Below are 23,513 nucleotides of genomic sequence, written 5' to 3' on the forward strand. Positions count from 1 at the left end.
CAGTCTACACCTGGGGACTTCCCTGGCGGTCCAGTGGTTAAGACTTCACCTTCCAGTGCAGGGGGTGCGGGATCGATCGCTGGTCAGGGAGCTAAGATCCCACATGCCTCGGGGCCAAAAAAAAAAAGTCTACACCTGGTTCTGTAGAGCAGTAAGACTGTGTTTATGAACTTCACAGAGGAGTTTCAGGGGAAGGGCAAACAGGCAGAGAAACAAGCCCTTATACCCCACCTCAACCAGAGAGGCTCAACTTTTATCTGTTTCAATATTGGGATTCTGAGTAAGACTTCATGCTTTAAAAATCTTGAAACTCACACCTGAAGCTCAGGCCTGCTGAGGGATGCTCCCGGGAAATGGACCTGTGCTTCACCGAATCTCACAGTAAATGCTCAGGAATGTGTTGGGATGCCTTTGCACCAGGTAAATAGGCAGGCACCTGGCCAGAGCCTCCAGAACAGACAGATGGGAGGGGCAGGTGAGAATCACAGAAAGCACATAAAAAGATTCAAACATACTAATGCTGTGTTCACTCTTGAGTTGGGACACGTGAATATCTGCTTTACTGAGTCTTAATACACAAACACACATACGTGTTATATATAGTCCTATATACATGAAAATTTTCATAACTAAAAAGCACATACACAAAAGCAGGCATATGTCAAATTCTGTGGCAACACACACATTTAATGATTAAATCCCCACTAAGTAAGCAGACATACTGCTTTGAATATACGTTTCATACTAATGAGGACAAAATGTTCCTTTATGTGATTTCTTCTAAAACTGCAAAGTCTGACTCCAAACTTGCCCTTGACAAAGGACCCCAAAGGAGGCCAGAAAACTTAGCATAAATTCACACAGGCCTGAATGTCCACAAGCCACGAGCTTCCAACAGTAAAACTTTAAAAAGCCAGTTAATAAAGATATTTGTATATGCATAGGGTGTCTCTGGAAGGATAGAGGAGATGAAGGGAAAAGTAACCACTACTGGAGGGAGGAACTGAGAACTGGGTCAGGTGAAAGGGTGGGGGGGGGGGGGTCAGAGTGGGAGAAAGACTCATTTTCACTGTAAACTTCCTTGTAATTGTTTTAAAGTCTTTTTACTGTGCTAATATGTTATGTTAAATGTTTTTTGTTAAATGTTAAATGTTTTAAAAACATTTTTACTGTGTATTATTAGTTTTATTTTAATATCTGCTGCTTTTATAATGTTTACTGTTACATTATTTTTTAATCATAACATTGTTCTTTAAAAATTAAAAATACTTGCTTATATTGGTAAGACAAATAACCACAAGAATGGGGGAAGGAACATCTTACAGTCCAGCTATGGTTGAAAGAACTATACAGAATGTTTCAGCTGTTTGCTGCAAGGAGACAGGATTCAGAGGTTTACAGCCAAGTTAAATGCCTTAAAACAAACAAAAAACAAACATTCTTCAGAGGAATAAAAGAGAATCCCGAGTCTCTACCATTCATCATCCACAATGTCCATCAGGATACTATCCAAGATTGTTACACACATGAAGAAAAAGGAGAACATGACCCATACTCAAGAGAAAATTTAATCAAGAAATTGATCCGGAGATGATTGATATGTTGGAATTAGACCAGAATTCTAAAACAGCTGTTAAAGTTCAAGGGTGTAAATGAAAATATGGTTGTGATGAATAAACAAACAAGAAATCTCAGTAGAGAAAATATACCCAAATGAAATTTCTACAACTGAAAAATACAATATCTAAACTAAAAAATTAACTGGATGAGTGTAATAGCATATTAGAGACAACATAAGAAAAAGTAAGGGAACCTGAAAATAGATCAGTAGAAATTATCCAATCTGAAAAAGAGAGTAAAATTGAAAAAAAAATCAACAGAGCCTTAATACCAAAGGGCCTAACAATATAATGAGTCAGAAGGAGAAGAAAGAATAGTACAAAAAAGATATTTAAAGAAATAAAGACTAAAAATGTCTCAAATTTGATTAGATATAAATTTATAGACTTAAGAACTTAGTGAGCCTTAAGTAGGATATTAACAGAGACCACCACACCAAGGCACTTTTTTAAAACCAAAGATAGGGACTTCCCTGGTGGCACAGTGGATAAGACTCTGCACTCCCAGTGCAGAGGGCCTGGATTCAATCCCTGGTCAAGGAACTAGATCCCACACGCATGCTGCAACTAAGAGTTTGCATGCCACAAGTAAGGAGCCCACCTGCTGCAAACAAGGAGCCCACGTGCTGCAACTAAGGAGCTGGCAAACTGCAACTAAAGAGCCCTGGAGCCACAACTAAGGAGCCTGCCTGCCGCAACTAAGACCCACCACAACTGAGACCCAGTGCAACCGGCCAACCAACCAACTAAATAAATAAAACAGAGAGAAAATATCAAGAGGCCAGGTCTATATTCTAGCTGTTTGATTTAAAGGGAATTTCTGATTTAAATGCTGAAACATGAAGTTTCAAAGTTTTAGACACCTGTTACCCAGTTGAAGGGGATACATACTCTCAAAATAAGATAAAATTTATCAGGCTAAGACTGAAAATGAGATAAAAGATGTCCTCACTAACCTACTTCTACTACATCACCAAAAAAGTGAGGGGATTGTTTACTTATTTATTGTCTATCTCTCTCACTAGACTATATGGATTAAGAGAAAAGGGACCTTTGTCTTATTTTCCCTGTATACCAGTTTCTAGAACTATGCCTGGCACACGATAGGAGTTTAATAAATATTTGTTAACTGAATAAATGATATTACTTAAAGCCATACATCATGTCCTACATTAAACAGAATGAGGGTAAACATCTCAAAAAAAGATATAATATAGGTAACACTATTAACATATTTAAAGAACTAAGAGTTTTCATAGCAATTGTTAAGTCAGAGATAGTAAGTCATGTGTGAATGTTTATACTCCAAATATACAAAACCTATATTCCATTCAACCATCTCTTCCTCCTATCTAAAATAAACACTAAATTAATTTTTATTGAGGAAAATAAAATAAGATTCCTGACATAAAATAATTAAATCACCTGTCCTGCCAACTCCAATCGCTTGTTACCATAATAATCTCTGTCGTCAACTTTATTATCTCCTTGGGCCAGAATTACTCTTCGCACCATCACTGCGGTATAGATACATTTGGCTCGGAAATTGAATTCTTTAACCTGTAATTCAGAAATCAGAGAAAATTTCTGAGACAATGCACATTAAAATTTAAGGTGCCTCAAGAAAACAGTCAATGTTATCATATTTAAATAAGAAAATAATGAACTGTTTTGATTCTCCCCATTCAAAGAAATTCAACTAGTCTAGAAACTTCCTGAGAGCTGAGATGATGACTTTTCATCTTTGTACTCAATACCTGTGGTAACTTTTCTTCAAAGATGACCACCATCAACTCCTTCCCTCCCTATATGTTTTATGCCATTCCTTCATTAAGAGGTGGAGTCCATCACCCACTTTGGGTTGGCCTGTAAACTAGAAGTTTCCACTTCCTTTTTCTTAAAGTCCTGAAGTACCATGTGAGAAGTCTAGGAAATTTTGTTGGGGAGAAAAGGGCCACTTGGAAAAGCAATGAGGAGCCAGAGATATGCGTGAAGACGCATCTTGGATGTCCACCCCAGTCGAGCCTTTGGATGACTCCATCCTCAGCTGCTGTCTGTCTGCAACTTCATGAGACCCAAACTGAGAACCTCCTTCCCCACCACCGAGCCCAGTCAAACCAGAGAACCATGAGAGAGAGCAAAAAACTGTTATCTCAAGCCATTAAATTTTGGAAATGTTTGTTATGCAGCAATAAATAACAGGAATGGTATATTGTCAGGACTCACCAAATATCTATGGAATGAATCAACAGACTGATGAATAAATTTGCTGCAAATGTTCTATTCAATCTTCTCTTCTACAACTGAAATCTACATAAACAAATCTGGCCCAATCAGTAAGTTATATCAGAACTGGTTAAATCATTGCACTGGTTTGTTTGGGTAGACAAAAACCTTAGGTAACTAGGTAAATTCTTTCTCTACAACCTAAACGATGAGTTCTGAGAGCATGGACTAAGCTTCTGCCAATTCTAAGGAACATTTTGTAGGCTTAACTATAGAAAATTCATATTATAAAATTTGTTTTACTTTCCTTAATCATTAAGATCCCAATGATATCCTATTAAGTTTATCACTGACAGATTAAAGAACAGCAACCGGTCTCCTTCACACATTCTTCTGTTGCTGCTAAGGAATTACACTAAATGATATAGGATGTTAGAAATTCTGTATATGTTTCCAAAAGTTCATTCTCCTTCAAAGGAAGTTTCACGTCTTCATTAGGTCAATTTATCCCCTTTCTATTACTGAGAACTTTAGAATGTGTTAAGAGAAATGTGTTAATTTTGGAATCTGGTAAGAGAAAAAGCAGCCCTAAAAGCTATTTTGTCATCTTGTACTCACAAAACAATTACATCAATAAGAAAGGTTGGAATAAATCTAGATCTTCAAAAAGAAAAGTCTCTGGTCCATCCTCAAACAAACAAATAAACAAACAAAAAAACCCTATAACCCTAACACCAACTACCACAACACTGAGCAGAAGAACCCAGTCTTTGAGTAGCTATAAGTAATTTACATTCGCAGTTGGTATTTACAAACTGTATGGTCCTCCATTCAGATACATCTAATTTATTTTTTTTTCTGATTTTAATGTGGTGAGTTACATTGAACATGTAACTCTTCTAGTTGTATTTACTTTTTTTGTTAATGAAAAAAATGAAGCCAATTTTCATTAACCAAATTTTCAACTTTTAACAAAGTCCGAATCACGTGTTTATTTTGCATAAATAGTGGGAGACTCTCTCAAGACATTTGTAAGTAGAAATAAATATGGATATTTACAGCAGATGCCCCACTGCACTTTAAAAGGCACTTGAACATTAACTCATTTTGCCGTTCCCCCCTTTTTAAACTACTATATGCTGAAAAGTAAACCTTAGGTCTAAATTGAAAAAATAAGTTAATACTGAGTCCATTTTTCCTACTGATATGGAGAGTGGGAATCCTTTAATCTAGTAGCTGACATCACTTTTTGGTAGAATGCCAATAATAGTTCCGTTATCCCTTTGTGAACCATCTGAAAGAGGGAGAGAAAAAAGACCTACCAAATGAGCTTGGAACACTGAAACAGAATTGTTAGCGCCAAAACTCTGGAGTCATTTTAATATTATCTTGGAGGAAAAAAGAGGTCTTAGGCATCTTGGGGAAACCCTTAGAGCAGTGGTTTCCAAATTTTAGTGTGCATCATAATTATTGCAGGGCCTGTTAGAACAGATTGCTGGGCCCCACTCCCAGAGAGTCTGACTCAGTATGTCTATGGTAGAGTCCAAGAACTTCTGGCAAGTTCTCAGGTGATGCTGACTCTACTACGTAGTCTGAAAAACTCTCACTTCCAAGGAACTGAGAGGCTGGGCTTCGGAGCCAAAGCCTCAAGTACAAGTGTAGGGACTGCTGAGCATCCTGCCTATCTCTCTCCCTCTATGTAGATATATCTGAACCAGTGCTTTCTACATTTTAGTCATTCAAGTACCACCATCATGATTATTGTCATATCTCTGTAACACTAATTATTTATATTTTTTGTCAACTTTAAACAACTCATTTTTAAGTAAGCTTCATCTATACAATAATACCATAAAATCCTAAATATCACAGAAATGGATTTAATGTGCTAGTTGTATTTTTTCTAATAAGTACATAATTATTTCAAGAAAAATGCCCTTATATAATCTAAAATCACCTCTAACAGTATTCTTAGGTAAATACCGTCCTAAACCATTCTGGAAAATGAAGGTCTTTTCTTGGTTTATCTATTCTGACTTTACTCCTCACTGGATCATATATAACAAAACTTCTTTTTTTAAAAAATGTATTTATTTTATTTATTTATTTTTGGCTGCGTTGGGTCTTCGTTGCTGCGCAGGGGCTTTCTCTAGTTGCAGCGAGCAGGGGCTACTCTTCATTGTGGTGCACAGGCTTCTCATTGCGGTGGCTTCTCTTGTTGCGGAGCATAGGCTCTAGGCACACAGGCTTCAGTAGTTGTAGCACACGGGCTCAGTAGTTGTGGCTCACGGGCTTAGTTGCTCCATGGCATGTGAGATTTTCCCAGACCAGGGCTCGAACCCATGTCTCGTGTTACGAGGTGGATTCTTAACCACTGTGCCACCAGGGAAGCCCTAACAAAACTATAGAAACGGTAGCTTAGGCCCACTGCAACCACACAAAAGTACCAATGTTCAGCTTTATCAATTTACATAAATAAATTTTGGTATAGCCAGCATTCTATCAGCTAAGGCTTCTTTAACCAAAAGGTCTCCTCAGCTGTTGTACAAAGCTAAGTGAGGCCCCAATGGAGACGTGACGGCCATGTCTGGGAGCCAGCAAACCATGGAGCTTTATGTGCACCCTATCACTGAATTGGCACAATGGTATTAGTTTCATTGTTCAGATGAGAAAACTGAAGCTTAGAAAAGTTAAGATTTGCCCAAAGTAAATCAGCTAGGAAGTTAAGAAACCCAGTTTGAACCCTTGTCTCTCTGGCTCTGAAGCCCTTGTTATTTCCACTACTCATTTTTGCGTTTTTTTTTTTTTTTGCAGTACGCGGGCCTCTCACTGTTGTGGCCCTCTCCTGTTGCAGAACACAGGCTCCGGATGCGCAGGCTCAGCGGCCATGGCTCACGGGCCCAGCCACTCCGCGGCATGTGGGATCTTCCCGGACCGGGGCACGAACCCGTGTCCCCTGCATTGGCAGGCAGACTCTCAACCACTGCGCCACCAGGGAAGCCCATAAACTGTTTTTCTAATCACCTAAAATTCAGTTCAGACACAGCTTTAACATTAAGAGTTTTCTAATTCTTTGAATTAGATCAAGGATAAACATAAATGAGTGGCAGCCAAAGGGCAGAATCAGAGACCCATATTATTTGGCTAAGAAGGTGTTTCAAAATAAGAAAACAATCATTAAGATTCAGTTTAGGTGGTCACTGTTCACTTCTGCAGTTCCTTCAACTTTCCTTTATTTATAATCAGCCCCTGAATGTAGTGTCTGCAATCCCTGAATTAGATCATAGTGCATAATACACATGCTAATTCATCAAAAACCAGACTGTTTGGTTAACAAGATAGTCTGACTAACAAATAATTTTATAACTTAGAAAGAGTAGCATATATATTAAATGGGAGTGGGGGAAGAACGACTCTTGCCAACATGGCTGATCTCTGTTTAATAATAAGTTAATTTAAAAAAATAAATATTAAGGGTCAGAAGATGGGATTCTAGTTCTCTCTCTCTCTGACAACTAACCAGCTGGATGACAAGGTAAATCATCTAGCTTTGCCAGACCTGGGCATCTTCACTGTAAGTGAAGGAGGCTGGACAATGTGAACTCTAAAATTCAAGGTCTAGCAGATAAGCCCATCCAATATTTTAATAAGTATCTATGGTAGTGATGGTAACATAACACTGAGAATGTACCTAATGCCTCAGAAATGTACATATAAAAATGGGGGCTTCCCTGGTGGCGCAGTGGTTGGGAGTCCGCCTGCCGATACAGGGGACACGGGTTCATGCCCCGGTCCGGGAAGATCCCACATGCCGTGGAGCGGCTGGGCCCGTGAGCCATGGCCGCTAAGCCTGCGCGTCCGGAGCCTGTGCTCCGCAACGGGAGAGGCCACAACAGTAAGAGGCCCGCGTACCGCAAAAAAAAAAGGTAAATTTTTGGGACTTCCCAGGTGGCGCAGTGGTTAAGAATCCACCTCGTAACGCAGGGGACACGAGTTTGAGCCCTGGTCCAGCCCGTGTGCCGTAACTACTGAGCCTGCGCTCTAGAGCCCATGAGCCACAACTACTGAGCCCGTGTGCCACAACTACTGAAGCCCATGCACCTAGAGCTCGTGCTCCGCAACAAGAGAAGCCACGACAATGAGAAGCCTGTGCACCACAACGAAGAGTAGCCCCTGCTCGCCACAACTAGAGGAAGCCTGCATGCAGAAACAAAGACCCAACACAGCCAAAAATAAATAAATAAATAAAATTTTTTAAAAATAGGTAAATTTTATGTTATGTATATTTTACCACAATTTAAAAAAAAGTATCCATGTGGGCAAGGCACTGTAAGCTCGTTTTAAGTTATTTAAAAATATCTAAGACACCATCCCTGTCCTTCAAAAGGAGAAATCTAGTAGCAGTGTTACTATATACATGAATATAAAAAAACTGTAATTTTGGATTGAAACAAGAACCGAGAGAGTAAACATGATGATGATACAATACAGCTAACATTCTCTAAGTACAAATAAACTATTGATAATGGAAGACTATTTCCAGGGCAGTCCTCTGGATAGTCCTCTTTAGGATTCTCTCTTTTCTTAAGGAGCTATACTTTAATTAATGTAAACTTGCATTCAAAATTCTTTAACAGAAATGCACGGACCCCACGACGATCATTATTCAGTTGCAAAGGGGTTACTCACTGGTACATGGGTCAGAATGGTAGAAGCCAGGAGCTCTCTTGCTTCTTCTATTTTGGTTTTCTTTGGTCCACCTCCCCACATCCTTTGCCTTCTTACTTTGTTCCCTATATATTTTAAAGCCTGGAAAAGACAGAATATATTTATAATAATGTTTGAATGACATCATCAGAGAGAATTTGTTAAACTACCCATACATGACACTATAAGCAAAACAGACAAGGATCCTGGTTATAGAGAAAGCTGGATTGGTCCTAGTCAAAAATCAACATTTGTCATAAACCAATGACAAAGAAGCATTTACATGCTATTTAATATACTGGTTCCCTTTTTATTTTATAATTTGTTTTCTTACTATAAAATTGATACATGATCATTGTAGGAAATTTAGAAAATACAGAGGAAATAGATGTATCAGCCATCAATCTTCCTCCCAGAGAGCACCACAGTCTATAGTTAATGCTTTGGAGTAGTAGTTTTTCCCCTGAAGAAGGAATTACACCATGTATGACCTCTATCCTGAAATTAACAAAGCACTGCTGAAAGAAAACAAAACCTAAATAAATTGAGGGTTATGCCATTTTCATGGACTGGAACATATAATAGTGTTAAGATGGCTTACTGTTAAAATTCTCTCCAAACTGACCAAGAGATATATCATAATTGCTAATTATACTCCTGGCAGGCTTTTTAAAAAACAAAAATTGATTGATTCCAAAATATATATGGAAATGAAAAAGAACAGCCGAAACAATCCTGAAAAAGTCAGAGGATTTACATTACGTGATTTCAACTATAAAGCTATAGTAATCAAGACAGTGTGATGCGAGGGTAAGGACAAACGGAAATAAACCAACTTTTATGGTCAATTGATTTTTGACCAAAGTGCCAAAGCAATTCAATGGGCGAAGGAAAGTCTTTTCAATAAATGATGTCAAAACAACTAAATACCCATAAAGTAAAAAATTAACCTTGACCCTTATTTCACACCAAATAGAAAATTAAGATGGATTTTAGACATAAACATAAAAAGTAAAACTATAATGCTTCCAGAATAAAACATAGGAGAATATGTTACTGCTCTTGGGGTAGGCAAAGATTTCTTTAAATGGAAATCAATAACCATTAAAAAAACAAATAAAAACACCCTACTGATAATCAGACTTTATCAAAATTAAAAACTGTTCATCACAGTTAAGATAATGAATAGGGAAGTAATGGGCTGGGAGAAAATGCCTGCAATACATAAACCTGACAAGGGATTTATATCCAGGATATATGTACATATTTTTTTAATTTTAATTTTATATTTATATTTTTTAAAGAGGACTCTGAAATTCAATAATAAAAAGGCAACTCAATAAGGAAAACGAGCGAAAGATTTGGACAGACACCTCACAAAGGAAGTCGATAAGCACATGAAAAAGTGTTCAACATCCTTAGTCATCTGGAAGATGCATGATTAAAACCACAATGAGATACCACCAAACACCCACTAGAATAGCTAAAGTTAAAAAGACTGACAACACTGAATGTTGGTGAGGATGTGAAGCAATCAGAACTCTCAGACACAGCTGGGGGTACTGCAAAACGGTACCATCACTTTGGAAAAAGATCTGGCAGTTCCAACTTTATAAAAGTTACATACACAACTGCTTTTTGATCCAGCAATTCTACGCCTAGGTATTTATCCAAAAGAAATGCCAAACTGTTCAGGCAGAGACTTGTACACAAACGTTTACGGCAGTTTTATTCATAACAGGAAAAGAGTGAAACAAACCAAACGTCCATCAACAGGAAAAGATAACAAACTGTGGTATATTCATACAATGGAACACTACTCAGCAATAAAAAGGAACATGGGAATTCCCTGGTGGTCCAGCGGTTAGGACTCTGTGCTTTCACTGCAGGGCTGCAGGTTCAATCCCTAGTTGGGGAACTAAGAACCTGCAAGCTGTGCAGTGTGGCCAAATTAAAAAAAAAAAAGACAAAAAAAAAAACACACAGAAAACAAAAAAAACAATAAAAAGGAACAGACCACGTGGATAGATGACATAAAGAGGAACAACTTGGCTGAATCTAAGACAATACGCTCAACAAAAAATGCTGGACACCAAGAAGTTTACACTGCATAATTCCATATATAAAATTCTAGAATAGGCAAAACTAATCTATGGTGAAGAAATAAGATCAGTGGGGGAAGAAGATAACAGAAGTGAAAACTAACTAGGAGGGGCACGAGGGAACTTTCTGGGGTAATGGAAATATTCTATATCTTATAAAAATTAAGATTTGTACTTATCAGTGTATATACATTTTACCTAAAAAATGAAATATTAAAAACTAATCAAGTAATAGGTGAGGAGGAGGTAGAGATCTAGATGAAACAAGAAGGGCAAAGTGTTTTTAATTGTTGAAGCTGGGTGATAGGCACATGGGGTTCATAATACTATTCCGTATACTTTGTATATGTTGAAATTTTTCCAGAAAAAAAAGTTTGAAAAGAAGAGGATAATGTGGTTCTTATTATTTTGTAAAGGCAATGAATGCATTTTTTTTTTTAACTGGTTTTCAGTTAGAAGAAAGGGATGATTCTTTATCCTGGAATTCCTGTCCCCAGTTACCTGCCTGGGAAATTTCTTCTCCATGCTGCAAAACCTAGATCGGGTATCACTTCCTCTTTGAAGCCTTTCCTAACCACACTCCTTTCTCTGTGCTATTTTAATTTCTTATGTATAAAGAATTGAGTACTTCCATTCATGTTCAGATCACACTATATTTTAATTGTCTATTTACCTGTATGGCTCTCTTACTAGATGACATGTCATCTTCTTCCTCGATTCCTAACAACTAAAATAGTGCCTAGAACTAAATGGAACTCCTCTGTTAAGACTGGACATCAAATCTAGGAATCTTCCCTGGTTAAAAAAAAAGGTCATTTAGAGTGTAAGATAAACTTAAGACCTTTAAAACACAAGCTGCGGGTAACCTAGCAGTAAGTAGTAACTAAGTAACTGACGGAGGCAAGTCAGCAGTTGGTGGGAACCACGAATAGACAGGCACTTCAGTTTTCCCTAAACTGAGCTGTCTTCATTAAATTTTGGTCTTCTAGGGCTTCCCTGGTGGCTCAGTGGTTGAGAGTCCACCTGCCGATGCAGGGGACACGGGTTCGTGCCCCGGTCCGGGAAGATCCCACATGCCGCGGAGCAGCTGGGCCCGTGAGCCATGGCCACTGAGCCTGCGTGTCCGGAGCCTGTGATCTGCAACGGGAGAGGCCACAACAGTGAGAGGCCTGCGTACCGCAAAAAAAAAAAAAAAAAAAAAATTTGGTCTTCTAGTTCCCTTGGGAAAGAGGCTAAAGATTCTTCACTTCTTTGAGGAAGAAACAGAGGAACACAGGGGAGCCTGGTATTCTTTCTGATGTAGCAGAAAGTCACCTTTTCCCTAGAATACCTAATAAAGTTGCCAGGGGTTCACAGTGTGAGGGTTAGGGTAAGAGCCCAATCTGTTCATAAACAGGCCAAGATGACACCCCTAGTGCATCCTATCCTCCCAAAAAGGTAATAACTAATTTCTTCTCTATTTATCAGAACCCCTGGCAATGAAAATGTAAAACATCCGTGACCAATATAACAGCAAAAAGGCTTTGTGAGCAGAAGTGGAGGAACCACTGAAAAGGGAAGCATTAAAGACAAAACAAAACACAGATTTTAAGCAATCCACTAAAGTGCCATGTCGTCAAAAGTTCTATTACGTAAGATAAAGTGTACTTGCTACATTTTCCATTAGAATAACATAAAATATTCATGTTACCCTAACTCATATGTTCAATTTATCAACCATTTTGCATTACCTGTGCCTCTGTAACCTTTCATCAGTTGCAAATAATTAATCTTTGCTTTAATCCAGCATACAGAGAACAAGCCATCTCAAACTTCTAGTTCCTGTTTGTCTTTCTCACATTAGGAACGTTTGTTTGTCTTTCTTAAGTTAAGTAACTGCACATTCTCATTTTTTTTTTTTTTTTTTTGCGGTACGCAGGCCTCTCACTGTTGTGGCCTCTCCCGTTGCAGAGCACAGGCTCTGGACGCGCAGGCTCAGTGGCTATGGCTCACGGACCCAGCTGCTCCGCGGCATGTGGGATCTTCCCGGACCGGGGCACGAACCCGCGTCCCCTGTGTCAGCAGGCGGACTCTCAACCACTGCGCCACCAGGGAAGCCCCTCTCCTCATCTTTTAACTGAACTTTTCTAGTTCCGTTAGCTAAAATTTTCTGTCAGTACCTATTTAAGAGAAATAAATGAATGATTTTCCAACCCACTGTTGAGCCCCTGCTCAAATAGCTTTACAGTGAAAAGGCTATCTGACCGACAATGATGTTTGTAATAAATGAATAATGGATCTCACTGAATCCACGGGGGTAGCATTAAGGTAAATCGTTCTTCCAAGGCGTTATATAGCTTTAAAGCATAGAGTGCATCTTCCAAAATTGAGCCAATTCCTCGGTGTTTCTTAACGTTTTCTCTTCACGTTCTTGGAGACCCTGGACAATGTAATTTCAGTTTATAACAAAAATGCATATTCACTAAATATTTCACTTTCGATGAAGAGCAAAATTAGAATCTCCTAAATCCAAACAACTTTTCCTGATGCTGCCTGCCTGATAACTAGAGGTGACTGTTAATTAACTACAGAAAAAGAAGGCAGTGATAAGAATAATCCCTACTGATTTGTGCTTTTGAATTATATGTACTCACATATGACAACCAACCTTCCTAAATGTTTGGCTCAGTCTATGAAAATATCAAGACTGGTTTGACTTTTCAGAACACATACTAACAGATATAAGATGCTATCTCTAATAATATCCTGGGTGACAAGAAAAAAGCAGCATTGAATTTATACCTTGTAAGCAACCCACAGAACAGACAATATATGTATGGATATATAAGAATTGTCCATTGTGCTTCTACAGTAAGGAATTCCTGCCTCCCAGGATGACTATGAGGAACGTCACTACTGATTTACACTTAGGAAAGCACTTTACAAATGTATAACTAAAAATCCTAAGTATGGCAATTAGGGCTCCCTGTCACATAGGAAGGGAAGTGCAATTATTTTGATTATGTTTAACATATATACAGTTCCCTAACTTCATCTTTGAGTCTTGTCCTACAATCCACAGGTTCCAACTGGTAGTGCCCAAGGCAAGTCAACGAAGGCTCTGTGGTGGTAAAGGGGTTCTAAACCTGGGTGTTTCTTGCTGGACACACTGGGAATTCAGGAAAAGGGATACAGACCACATACAACTGGATGCTGAAAGCAACTGGAAGTAGGGAATAAAAAGGAATATTAAAGAGAAACACATGAAAAACAAAACCTTCTACACTAGAGTTGCTGTAGTTTAAAAACTTGTATCACTCAGGCAAATAAGGAAAAGAAGAGTAGTTGCTATTTTATCAGAACAAAAGCCTCTTGGTCCCCCCGCTTCTAAGTTACACACCAAAGGCTGATAATTTGTCTAGGCAAACTCCTTCCTCCAATCCCTCTAATAATGAGTCAAAAAGCTTCTCTACCACTCCTCCCATCTCCCCAACATCCTCCCCAAACCTATACCCTTAAAAGTCACTGCATCTGATGCTTTATCAATGAGCAGCATTAAATCTCCAATTCCCTTTCATAGCAAAGGACAACATGAAAAGACACACCTGCATCTGTGTGAAAATCTGAGCTTTCTGGCACTCTTCCAAACTGGGCCCAAATGCAGCCATCACGTGCTCCTCTGTTCCAATCATCTGCACAATTTCCTGGTCACTCTCAACACCCATGGCCTAGGAAGGAAAGAAAAGATAGAATGAGTGTTGGCTTTGTGTTAACTCACTGACATTTGCTTATGCTAATTTGGCATTGTTTGTGGGTATTACTTCTAAGCAAAAGCTAGCTCTTTTCTCAGAAACGGTGCCACCTGGCATTGGCAGCCATAGCCCAAGCTGCAGAAGAACCTGAAACAGAAATTTTGATTAGGAAGAGGAAAACAAACGTTCTCAAGCACTTTTTGTATGTGTACTGTCTTCTATAATTTAAAGTATCCTATGATTTTCACCATGAGAAAGAAGTAGGGAGGTATAGTGGAGACACTGGTCACAGTTAAAGGCAAACTGAAAAAAAACCAAAACAACAGGCAAAGAGCAGTAAATCAGAAAATATGCACGGCTGAAAATAAACAGAACCCCGGTTAGTTCTGCCACAAGATTAATTTCTCTGAGAACTGTCAAATCATGCACCTTCAGGCTAAAAGAATTTTTCTTAACGGATGTTTTACTTCACTATTCTAGAGATATCAAGCTCTACTTGATGCAGGTTTTTAAAGAGATTTTTATAAAACCAAGAACACACTCAGGTTTAAGAAACCCACTTATCTTTTTTTTTTTTTTTCTGTGGTTCACAGGCCTCTCACTGTTGTGGCCTCTCCCGTTGCAGAGCACAGGCTCCGGACGCGCAGGCTCAGTGGCCATGGCTCACGGGCCCAGCCGCTCCGCGGCATGTGGGATCTTCTTGGACCAGGGCACGAACCCGTGTCCCCTGCATTGGCAGGCGGACTCTCAACCACTGCGCCACCAGGGAAGCCCAAACCCACTTATCTTTAAGTGTTTCAAGGTGGCAGCCGGCAACGCAGGTCTTTGTAGATTCCATATGGTACTAAGGCTTACTCCTTCACACATTTGCCTGGCATTCTGCCGTATCAAGAAATACAGCATAATCTCAGTAAACCTCTCTTGGCAGAGGAGTGAAGGGGAAAGTTATGTTTGCATTAAAATTCTTCCTTTAGCTACACAGAGAAAAGAGAACCAGGGGTACTTGTCTAGTTAAACTTTAATGATCTAGTTCTCAGTTCTTCTCCACACACAAGAGAGAGAGAGAAGGAAAAAGGAATTTTGAGTCCAATGCAGAACATGGAGAACACGAACCTGAGTACAACAGAAAGGGAACCTCTCCAAAGCCAAGAGAGAATGTCAACAACAGGCGTGACAACCGCTATTACACGTCACCTCCTCCACCCCAGTTTCTTCATTTGTCATGACAGGGCACAACCAGGCCCCTTCCAGCTCAACATTCTACAGCTCTACATTTGAATTTTAGTAGTCTGTATCTTAAGATTCGATTTGGATACCTCAGGATCAGATGCAAGCTTATTTAAAGTTTTGAAGCTTTGGGGGGCAGTTAAATAGATGCTATGTCCCTTTCAGGCCAACTGTGATGGTTTTGAAAATGTTCACGAATTCTTTGACACTCTCTTCAAAAGGTAAAGACTAATTCTCCTCCCCTTGAGTGTGGGCTAAACTTAATGACTCATTTATACAGAAAAGGTGGAAAAGACTGCATGACTCTGGAGCCTCGGTCATGGAAGGCACTGCCGCTTCCTGCTGGCTCCCTTGTGGCAGCCGGCAGCCATGTCATGGAGACACTCAAGCATCCATGGAAGGTGCAGTGGTGAGGAGCAAAGGCTCTTACCCCGATGGTGAGCCACCCTGTAGCTCCAGTCATCCGGCCTTCAGACCACTGTAGCCCTGGCTGACACCTCGACTCATGAGCGACCCTGCGCCAGAAGCACTCAGCCAAGCCATGCCCTCACCCCTCACCAACAGAGGCTCTGCTGTAATTTGTTATTCAGCACAGATAACTAATAGACCGACTTTGGGAATTAAATCTACTAAACTTAAAAAAATATATTTTAAGTGTATAACTTGTTTTGTTCAAAAAAAGTTTTGTTTAGTGAACAAATAAAGAAGTTCTAAGGGTACAGATCTCTTTTTTGTATGTTAATTTTCATGTTTTCTTAATCTCTGATATGATGTACTTATTCAAATGGACACTAGACACCAACTCCAAAAATTACACAAATTCATTAAGACATTTAGTCTTTCATGGATTAACGAAGAAAGCAATCCTAAAAAATTATCAGTTCTAATTTTTAAACAAATGAAAACAAACAACAGAAAACTGGATTATCCTTTGACCAAACACACTGAGTTGCAGCTACTCCAATGGTGATGGCGTATCTGTAGAACCATCTGCACTTCCTCCTTGGTCTGCCAAGTAGCCACTCAGAAACATCAGATGAGAATATTTCTCTGTGAAAAGCTAAATAGAATATAAGTTAATTTTTACTTGTCAATCTCTCAAAATAATGTTATATGGGTTTCAATGGAACCAAAACATTTTTTTAAAAAATACTAAGGCAATAGTTTGCAGTCACCTTCTCTAAAACCTTTGATGTGAAACTTTGTAACTAATGCACCTCCCTTCTCAGAAGAAAGCCAGAACACTAAAAAGAGACCTATATAGCAGGGGTCCCCAACTCCTGGGCTGTGCACCGGTACTGGTCTTGACCTGTTAGGAACCGAGCCGCACAGCAGGAGGCGGGCGGCAGGCGAGCGGGGGAAGCTTCATCTGCCGCCCCGCATCACCCCCCATCGCTTGTATTACCGCCTGGACCATCCCCCCTGCTGCCCCATCCATGGAAAAACTGTCTTCCACAAAACTGGTCCCTGGTGAGAAAAGGTTTGGGACTGCTGCTATACAGGACAGATGGCAAACCAAGCAGCAGGAAAAAGTCTCACTAAAACATAAATAGAATCCTAGAGTTGAAATGGCAGTGGCTTTCTGGTTGAGCCCCCTTTCTTTAGGCAAGTTAACATCTGAATCATCTGAATGCCACCTATATTAACTTAATACTGGTTAGTTCAGTAATCTCCAAGTAAAAAAGACTATATACTTGATTGCCTCTTTTGGTGTTTAATAATGAAAAAGTCCTTCCTTATTTGACATATGGATGGCCACTTCAAGTTGTCCTGATGCTGATCTAGGCAGTAATTTTATAATTGCACAGAACTCTCGAGTGGCCTAACGTGAATCTAAACAGACTGAGGCCTACCAAATATTTCTAAGTTATGAAGCAAAGATATGCCAAGCACACAGTAAATGACACCATATGTGCATAAAGAATGATCAGTGGCAAAGCTTCGCTCTAAAAGGCCTAAACTCTTCCTATAACAGATCACTGAAACACAGGGTGATAACTCAGTCAGGTTATCATCAACTGTGCTCCAGCTCCAAAGATGGAACTGACTTTATGACTATTTAGCCTTGGGAAGTCACAGCTACAAATAAGTGACATATTGCTATGGAAATGACAGCAAAATGCCCAACCAGTTTGCTTTACAGACATAATTCAGACATCTGAAAACTAGCTTTATATGGAACTCTTTGTACTCCAGATATCTGAAATCATTTCACCTAACTAATAAGTCAAAAGTGAATGCTGGAGAGGGTGTGGAGAAAAGGGAACACTCTTGCACTGCTGGTGGGAACGTGAATTGGTACTGCCACTATGGAGAACAGTATGGAGGTTCCTTAAAAAACTCCAAATAGAACTACCATATGACCCAGCAATCCCACTACTGGGCATATACCCCGAGAAAACCATAATTCAAAAAGAGCCATGTACCAAAATGTTCATTGCAGCTCTATTTACAATAGCCAGGAGATGGAAACAACCTAAGTGTCCATCATCGGATGAATGGATAAAGAAGATGTGGCACATATATACAGTGGAATATTACTCAGCCATAAAAAGAAACGAAATTGAGTTATTTTTAGTGAGGTGGATGGACCTAGAGTCTGTCATACAGAGTGAAGTAAGTCAGAAAGAGAAAGACAAATAGCGTATGCTAACACATATATATGGAATCTAAGAAAAAAAAATGTCATGAAGAACCTAGGGGTAAGACAGGAATAAAGACACAGACCTACTAGAGAATGGACTTGAGGATATGGGGAGGCGGAAGGGTAAGTTGTGACAAAGTGAGAGAGTGGCATGGATATATATACACTACCAAACGTAAGGTAGATAGCTAGTGGGAAGCAGCCGCATAGCACAGGGAGATCAGTTCGGTGCTTTGTGACCGCCTGGAGGGGTGGGATAGGGAGGGTGGGAGGGAGGGAGATGCAAGAGGGGGGAGATATGGGAACATATGTATATGTATAACTGATTCACTTTGTTATAAAGCAGAAACTAACACACCATTGTAAAACAATTATACTCCAATAAAGATGTAAAAAATAAAATAAAAATTTTTTTAAAAAGTGAATGCTATTCAATAACCTTATGAAAAAATAGCAGAGATAATACGTTTCAGCAGAAGGTCACCCAGTCTGGTGATCAGCAATAAGAACAAAAATAAGGGGAGGTGCTCTTTAAAAAGTGGCAGGAAGTCTTCTCCTTGGATATCCACTAAGTATGACTAAAAGTGTGATTTTTAGAGACAGAAAGAAGAATACTAATGAGCAGAAGAGAATGATATGTAAGCTAACGGTGACACGTTGACACATATTACGTGAAGAAGGGAAACGGGTAAGTTGTTAAAATATCTAACATTCAGAAATCACTTATTTTTCTTTAAAGTAGACAGAAGTCAACCTATCAATACCAAAAGCAGTTCTAGCAGATAATAAAAGAACTGTGATGGCCCACTTTAACTTTGTAATTTTTTTCTCTTTAAAGATCAAAAATTTCAATATAATACAATGCCCAACACCCTTGATATTTGTCCTCTCTTCCATAAAAATTTTCAAACTACAGATGCCATCATAGTGCAACTGTTGAATACTGACGGATACAAATGTAAAGTAGGGAAGATTCATGGGCAGGAGAACCTCTGTAGTGATTCAAGTCAATTAATAAGGCTGATCTAGGCCTTAAAAGCTTTATCCGTCATATTCAGACTCAGCGTGGAGTCTGGAAACCCTGCTGATTCTGTCACTTTTAGCCAATTGTTGGCTACAATCAACAACCATCAAGTCCTAATGACTGTCAAGGTCTCTGTTAGGGCCACACAACACAAAAAGAGAAATGATGTGACTTTTCTCGTATCCTACTTTATTTTCCGGGGCTTCTGAGAACTTAGTAAAAAGAAATAGCATTGTCTTTCTACGCAGTCTACTGTTCAAAATATATATTATCTCATTTGCTCTTCAAACAACCCCCTTAGGTGAAATGCTCACTTGGATAACTAACTAGATATAGTTATCCAAGACTCCGGAAGATTGGGAAATCTGCCCAAGGACACATAGCTAGTAAGTGGAGAGGCTGGAAATCAACCTAGATCAGTCTGATTCTAAGATACCAATATTCTATGCTCCCTCCCGGATGCGAAAGTCTCAAGAGTGGTTATCAAACAAGTTTATTAAAACATCCCTATTGTGGGAGACCAAAAAAAGTGACTATGTGTGACCAATGAATTTAATCAATTTACTTGAACTGAAAATTTCTAAATATTTATTTTAATTCATATATACTGCTGATTAAAATGTAATGAATACGTTTAGGGACAAAAATTTAATGACATGCACCAAGTTTCTAAAAATATATATAATCCCACGCCCAGGAATCAAGTCTCACAAAATAATCAGCAACATGCACAAACATGTATGTACAAGGACCCCCAGAGTTGTGTATAAGAGTGAAAACTTAGGGGAAAAAAACAACATGTAAATGTCACACTATAGGAATTTGCTTAATAGATTATACCACATACACACATTCTATAATACAATACCTACTAAAAATAATGATGTGGATTTTATTAATAGATGAGGAAAGCTAGTCACAAATCATTGTTAAATGAAAAAAATAAAATAAAATCAATGTGGATATTACAAAAGCAAAGGAAAAAAGGTCTTGAAAAAAATATATCCAAAAAAGTACTTATACTTTTTAGTGGCTTTCTGAATTTTTACAATGCAAGGACTATTTTATAATCAGAAAGGGAGAAGTTTGAAATATCAACTACTGGCTACATAAAAATGCACACTGTAAATTTATAGCACCATTCTAAAAAGGATTTAATAAGTCATCTATAAATATATGTATACATTTACAACATAATATTAAACAAATTTGACAGAAGAAACTGTCTTATCAAACTTTTGTCAACTAGTCAAAAAAAGTATTTAATAAAGATTTTCTGGTTTTAAGGCATGCATGTATCTAGTGATCCATTTTCCATATGAGTGATATAAGATTATCTGCATTATAATTAATTTATAATTTCTGGTCTAAGGAAAGCAGTCCTATGCACCTTCAAGCATTGAAACCACCCATAAAAGTCCTTCTGATGCATGGTAACATACTGCCCTCTGCTGGAGACGTAATTTTACATAGATAAAATTTTCATTATCCACTAAATCCCACTATGTACACAAGATACTGCGCTGAGCACTGTGGGATCCCTATAAAAAAAAGACAAAATTACTTTGCCTTTTACAAAAATTATAATTACAAAAAATATAAACTTTGAAGAAAGGTAATAAAAAAGTAAATTTAAGAATTCTCTCTGCCCCCCCAATATAATGGTACTGCTATTACGATCATCATCATCATTCTAAAAAGAAAATAAATGGCATCATCTCACTTAGAGAACTCAAAAGCACATTAAGCTATACTAAGCATTAAAAAAATTTCCTACAACCTCCTTCTTGTAATTGCTTTTAGAATACAGATATATCCTGAGTTAATGAACCTGACTTGTCAATATCCATTCAACACCTATGAACAACTGGCGGCTTATCAACCTCTAAAATTATCTGAATTACCCAGTATCTTTCAGTAATTCCTCAAATAACCTGAGCTCTTTATTTCAATCAACCTAGTTGTCAAGATTCATTTTATACCCATATACCTCATGTTCTACAAAGTTTCTGCAAACACTGAATTAGTGAACAGTGAAACATTGTTCCCAGGAGAAACGCAGAGTTAGGTTCTTGTGAGCCTCTGGTTACACTTTCTTCAACTGATCAATACAGAACCTTGTTTTATGTGTGTTCTGTTTAAAGACATCTTATTTAATATACATCATCGTCGACTCATTAACATTGCAATTGCATTCAGCAGCACTGTAACTCATTCCTGAATGAAGCTTACCTAACACACACGTTTTCCCCCGTAAGGCACACTGCAGCCTTCTTGTGATTAGAAACACTACACAGCATGTCAGCACCATGCCTGGGCCCATTTTAAATGACAAGATCGCTTACAAAAAGCACAAAAATTTGAAAAACATGGCACTAAATAGACTGCAAAAAGGGTGTTTGTTTGTAGTACGAGAGCTGAAATGAGAAGGCAGGGTATCCTTTGATCTCAGCTGGAAATGTACGAGTTTGGTGACTCGAATTTTTCGCTGCTCTGTGCCTGCACGTGTCTGTGAATAACAGTAAAATCACACCACACATGATGATTTGGGGGTTACAAATAAATTTTAGCAAGTAGGAGAATTGCCAAATACAGAATCTGCAATTACTGAGCATCAACTGTATCACATAATGTTGACTATTTTTCTATTTGATTAATGACTAATACTACAAATAACCATTCATAGCATATGTATAATATTTAAGTCGCAGAGCAGGCTAAATGGGCCACTATTATCTGAGAATTATCTGAGAAGACGATACCATTTAAATATTATTTCTATGGGAAAATGTCTTTTGGGTTCTAAGTCAACAATTCACAAACAAGATAAATCAGCTTTAAAGATTCGTGTATATGAAGAAATTCACCAGAATCCTGAAGTCCATACAAAAGAACAAAAAACTTGGTCCATACTCTCTGACCTAGAAAATTCCACTGCTAGGAACTTAGCCTACAGATATCCTTGCCCTGTATAAAATATTACAGCAGCTCTGTAATAGTAAGAGCTGTATATGTCCACTGATACGGGAATGGATAAATAAATTATGGTACACCCATAAATGGAACCCTTGGTTAAAAAGAACATGGTAGGGCTTCCCTGGTGGCGCAGTGGTTAAGAATCCGCCTGCCAATGCAGGGGACATGGGTTTGAGCCCTGGTCCGGGAAGATCCCACATGCCATGGAGCAACTAAGCCTGTCCGCCACAACTACTGAGCCTGCACTATAGGGCCCGAGAGCCACAACTACTGAGCCCACGTGCCTAGAGCCCATGCTCTGCAACAAGTAGTTGTGGCACTACTGAAGCCCACGTGCCTAGAGCCCGTGCTCTGCAACAAGAGAAGATACCACAATGAGAAGCCCGCGCACTGCAATGAAGAGTAGCCCCCGCTCGTCAGAACTAGAGAAAGCCTGTGCGCAGCAACGAGGACCCAACACAGCCATACATACATACATAAATTTATTTATTTATTTTTAAAAAAAGAACATGGTAGCTCTGTATGAACTAATATAACACTATCTCCAAGATGTAAGTTACAAAAAAGAAAACAAGCTAAGTGCAAAATAGTGTGCAATGTATGTTAAGTAAAAAAAACAGAAAAGAAACCTACTACGTACTCATGTGCTGTATATGCACAGACTATCTCTAGAGAGATGCACAAGTAACCAGTAGCAGTGGTATCCTTTGGTAGGATAACTGCAGGTAGGTACAGGTGGGTGGGAGGCTTACTAATCACTATATACCCTTTTGTACCTTTGGAATTCTTTACCATGTATCTATTAAAAAAAACAAAATAGATCACTACTTTTAAAAGTACCTGAACCCCAGTCTTATTAGCTTTCAATTTTAAATACTGACAGCTTCTCTATGCCACAAATCTTTTTATTCTTAGAACTCCTTATGCTCCAAATTTCTAATTACATATGAAAATAAACCATAAAAAGAATTCTTTATAATTTTCAGTAGATACCTGCAGCCTCACCTTAAATATGATGACAATGGGTATATCTTCTGACAAAGTATTATGCCTCAAGTAAAATCGTCCTTGTTTCACAGCCATATTAGTTCTGCTTTTTTTCTCATGGGTAGAGCTGTAAGGAAACACAAGTTGGTTAAACTACATCCCCACTTAGTTCCAAGCTAGTTAATATGCAGTAGCAAATGACCACCAATCAATAAGATTCAATTGATCAACAACGATCAATAAGGTCCTTCCAAATAGGTGTCTTTTTAC

The 23,513-nt window shown here is 38.6% G+C and overlaps 1 protein-coding gene across 2 annotated transcripts in view; it reads right to left on the reverse strand.

Annotated features, from left to right (window-relative positions):
* POLR3B (RNA polymerase III subunit B) overlaps window positions 1-23,513 on the reverse strand; it is a 117,165-nt gene that overhangs the window by 73,831 nt on the left and 19,821 nt on the right. For both annotated transcript variants that reach the window (XM_079938267.1, XM_079938266.1), the window contains exons 9-12: window positions 23,262-23,370; window positions 14,239-14,361; window positions 8,535-8,654; window positions 3,045-3,179 (exon numbers count right to left, since the gene is read on the reverse strand). In XM_079938267.1, coding sequence (XP_079794393.1) covers window positions 3,045-3,179; window positions 8,535-8,654; window positions 14,239-14,361; window positions 23,262-23,370 — 487 coding nt within the window. The remainder of the gene's footprint in view (window positions 1-3,044; window positions 3,180-8,534; window positions 8,655-14,238; window positions 14,362-23,261; window positions 23,371-23,513) is intronic.

The sequence above is a fragment of the Stenella coeruleoalba genome, assembly GCF_951394435.1.
Source record: "Stenella coeruleoalba genome assembly, chromosome: 11".
In the NCBI taxonomy this organism is placed as follows: Eukaryota; Metazoa; Chordata; class Mammalia; order Artiodactyla; family Delphinidae; genus Stenella; species Stenella coeruleoalba.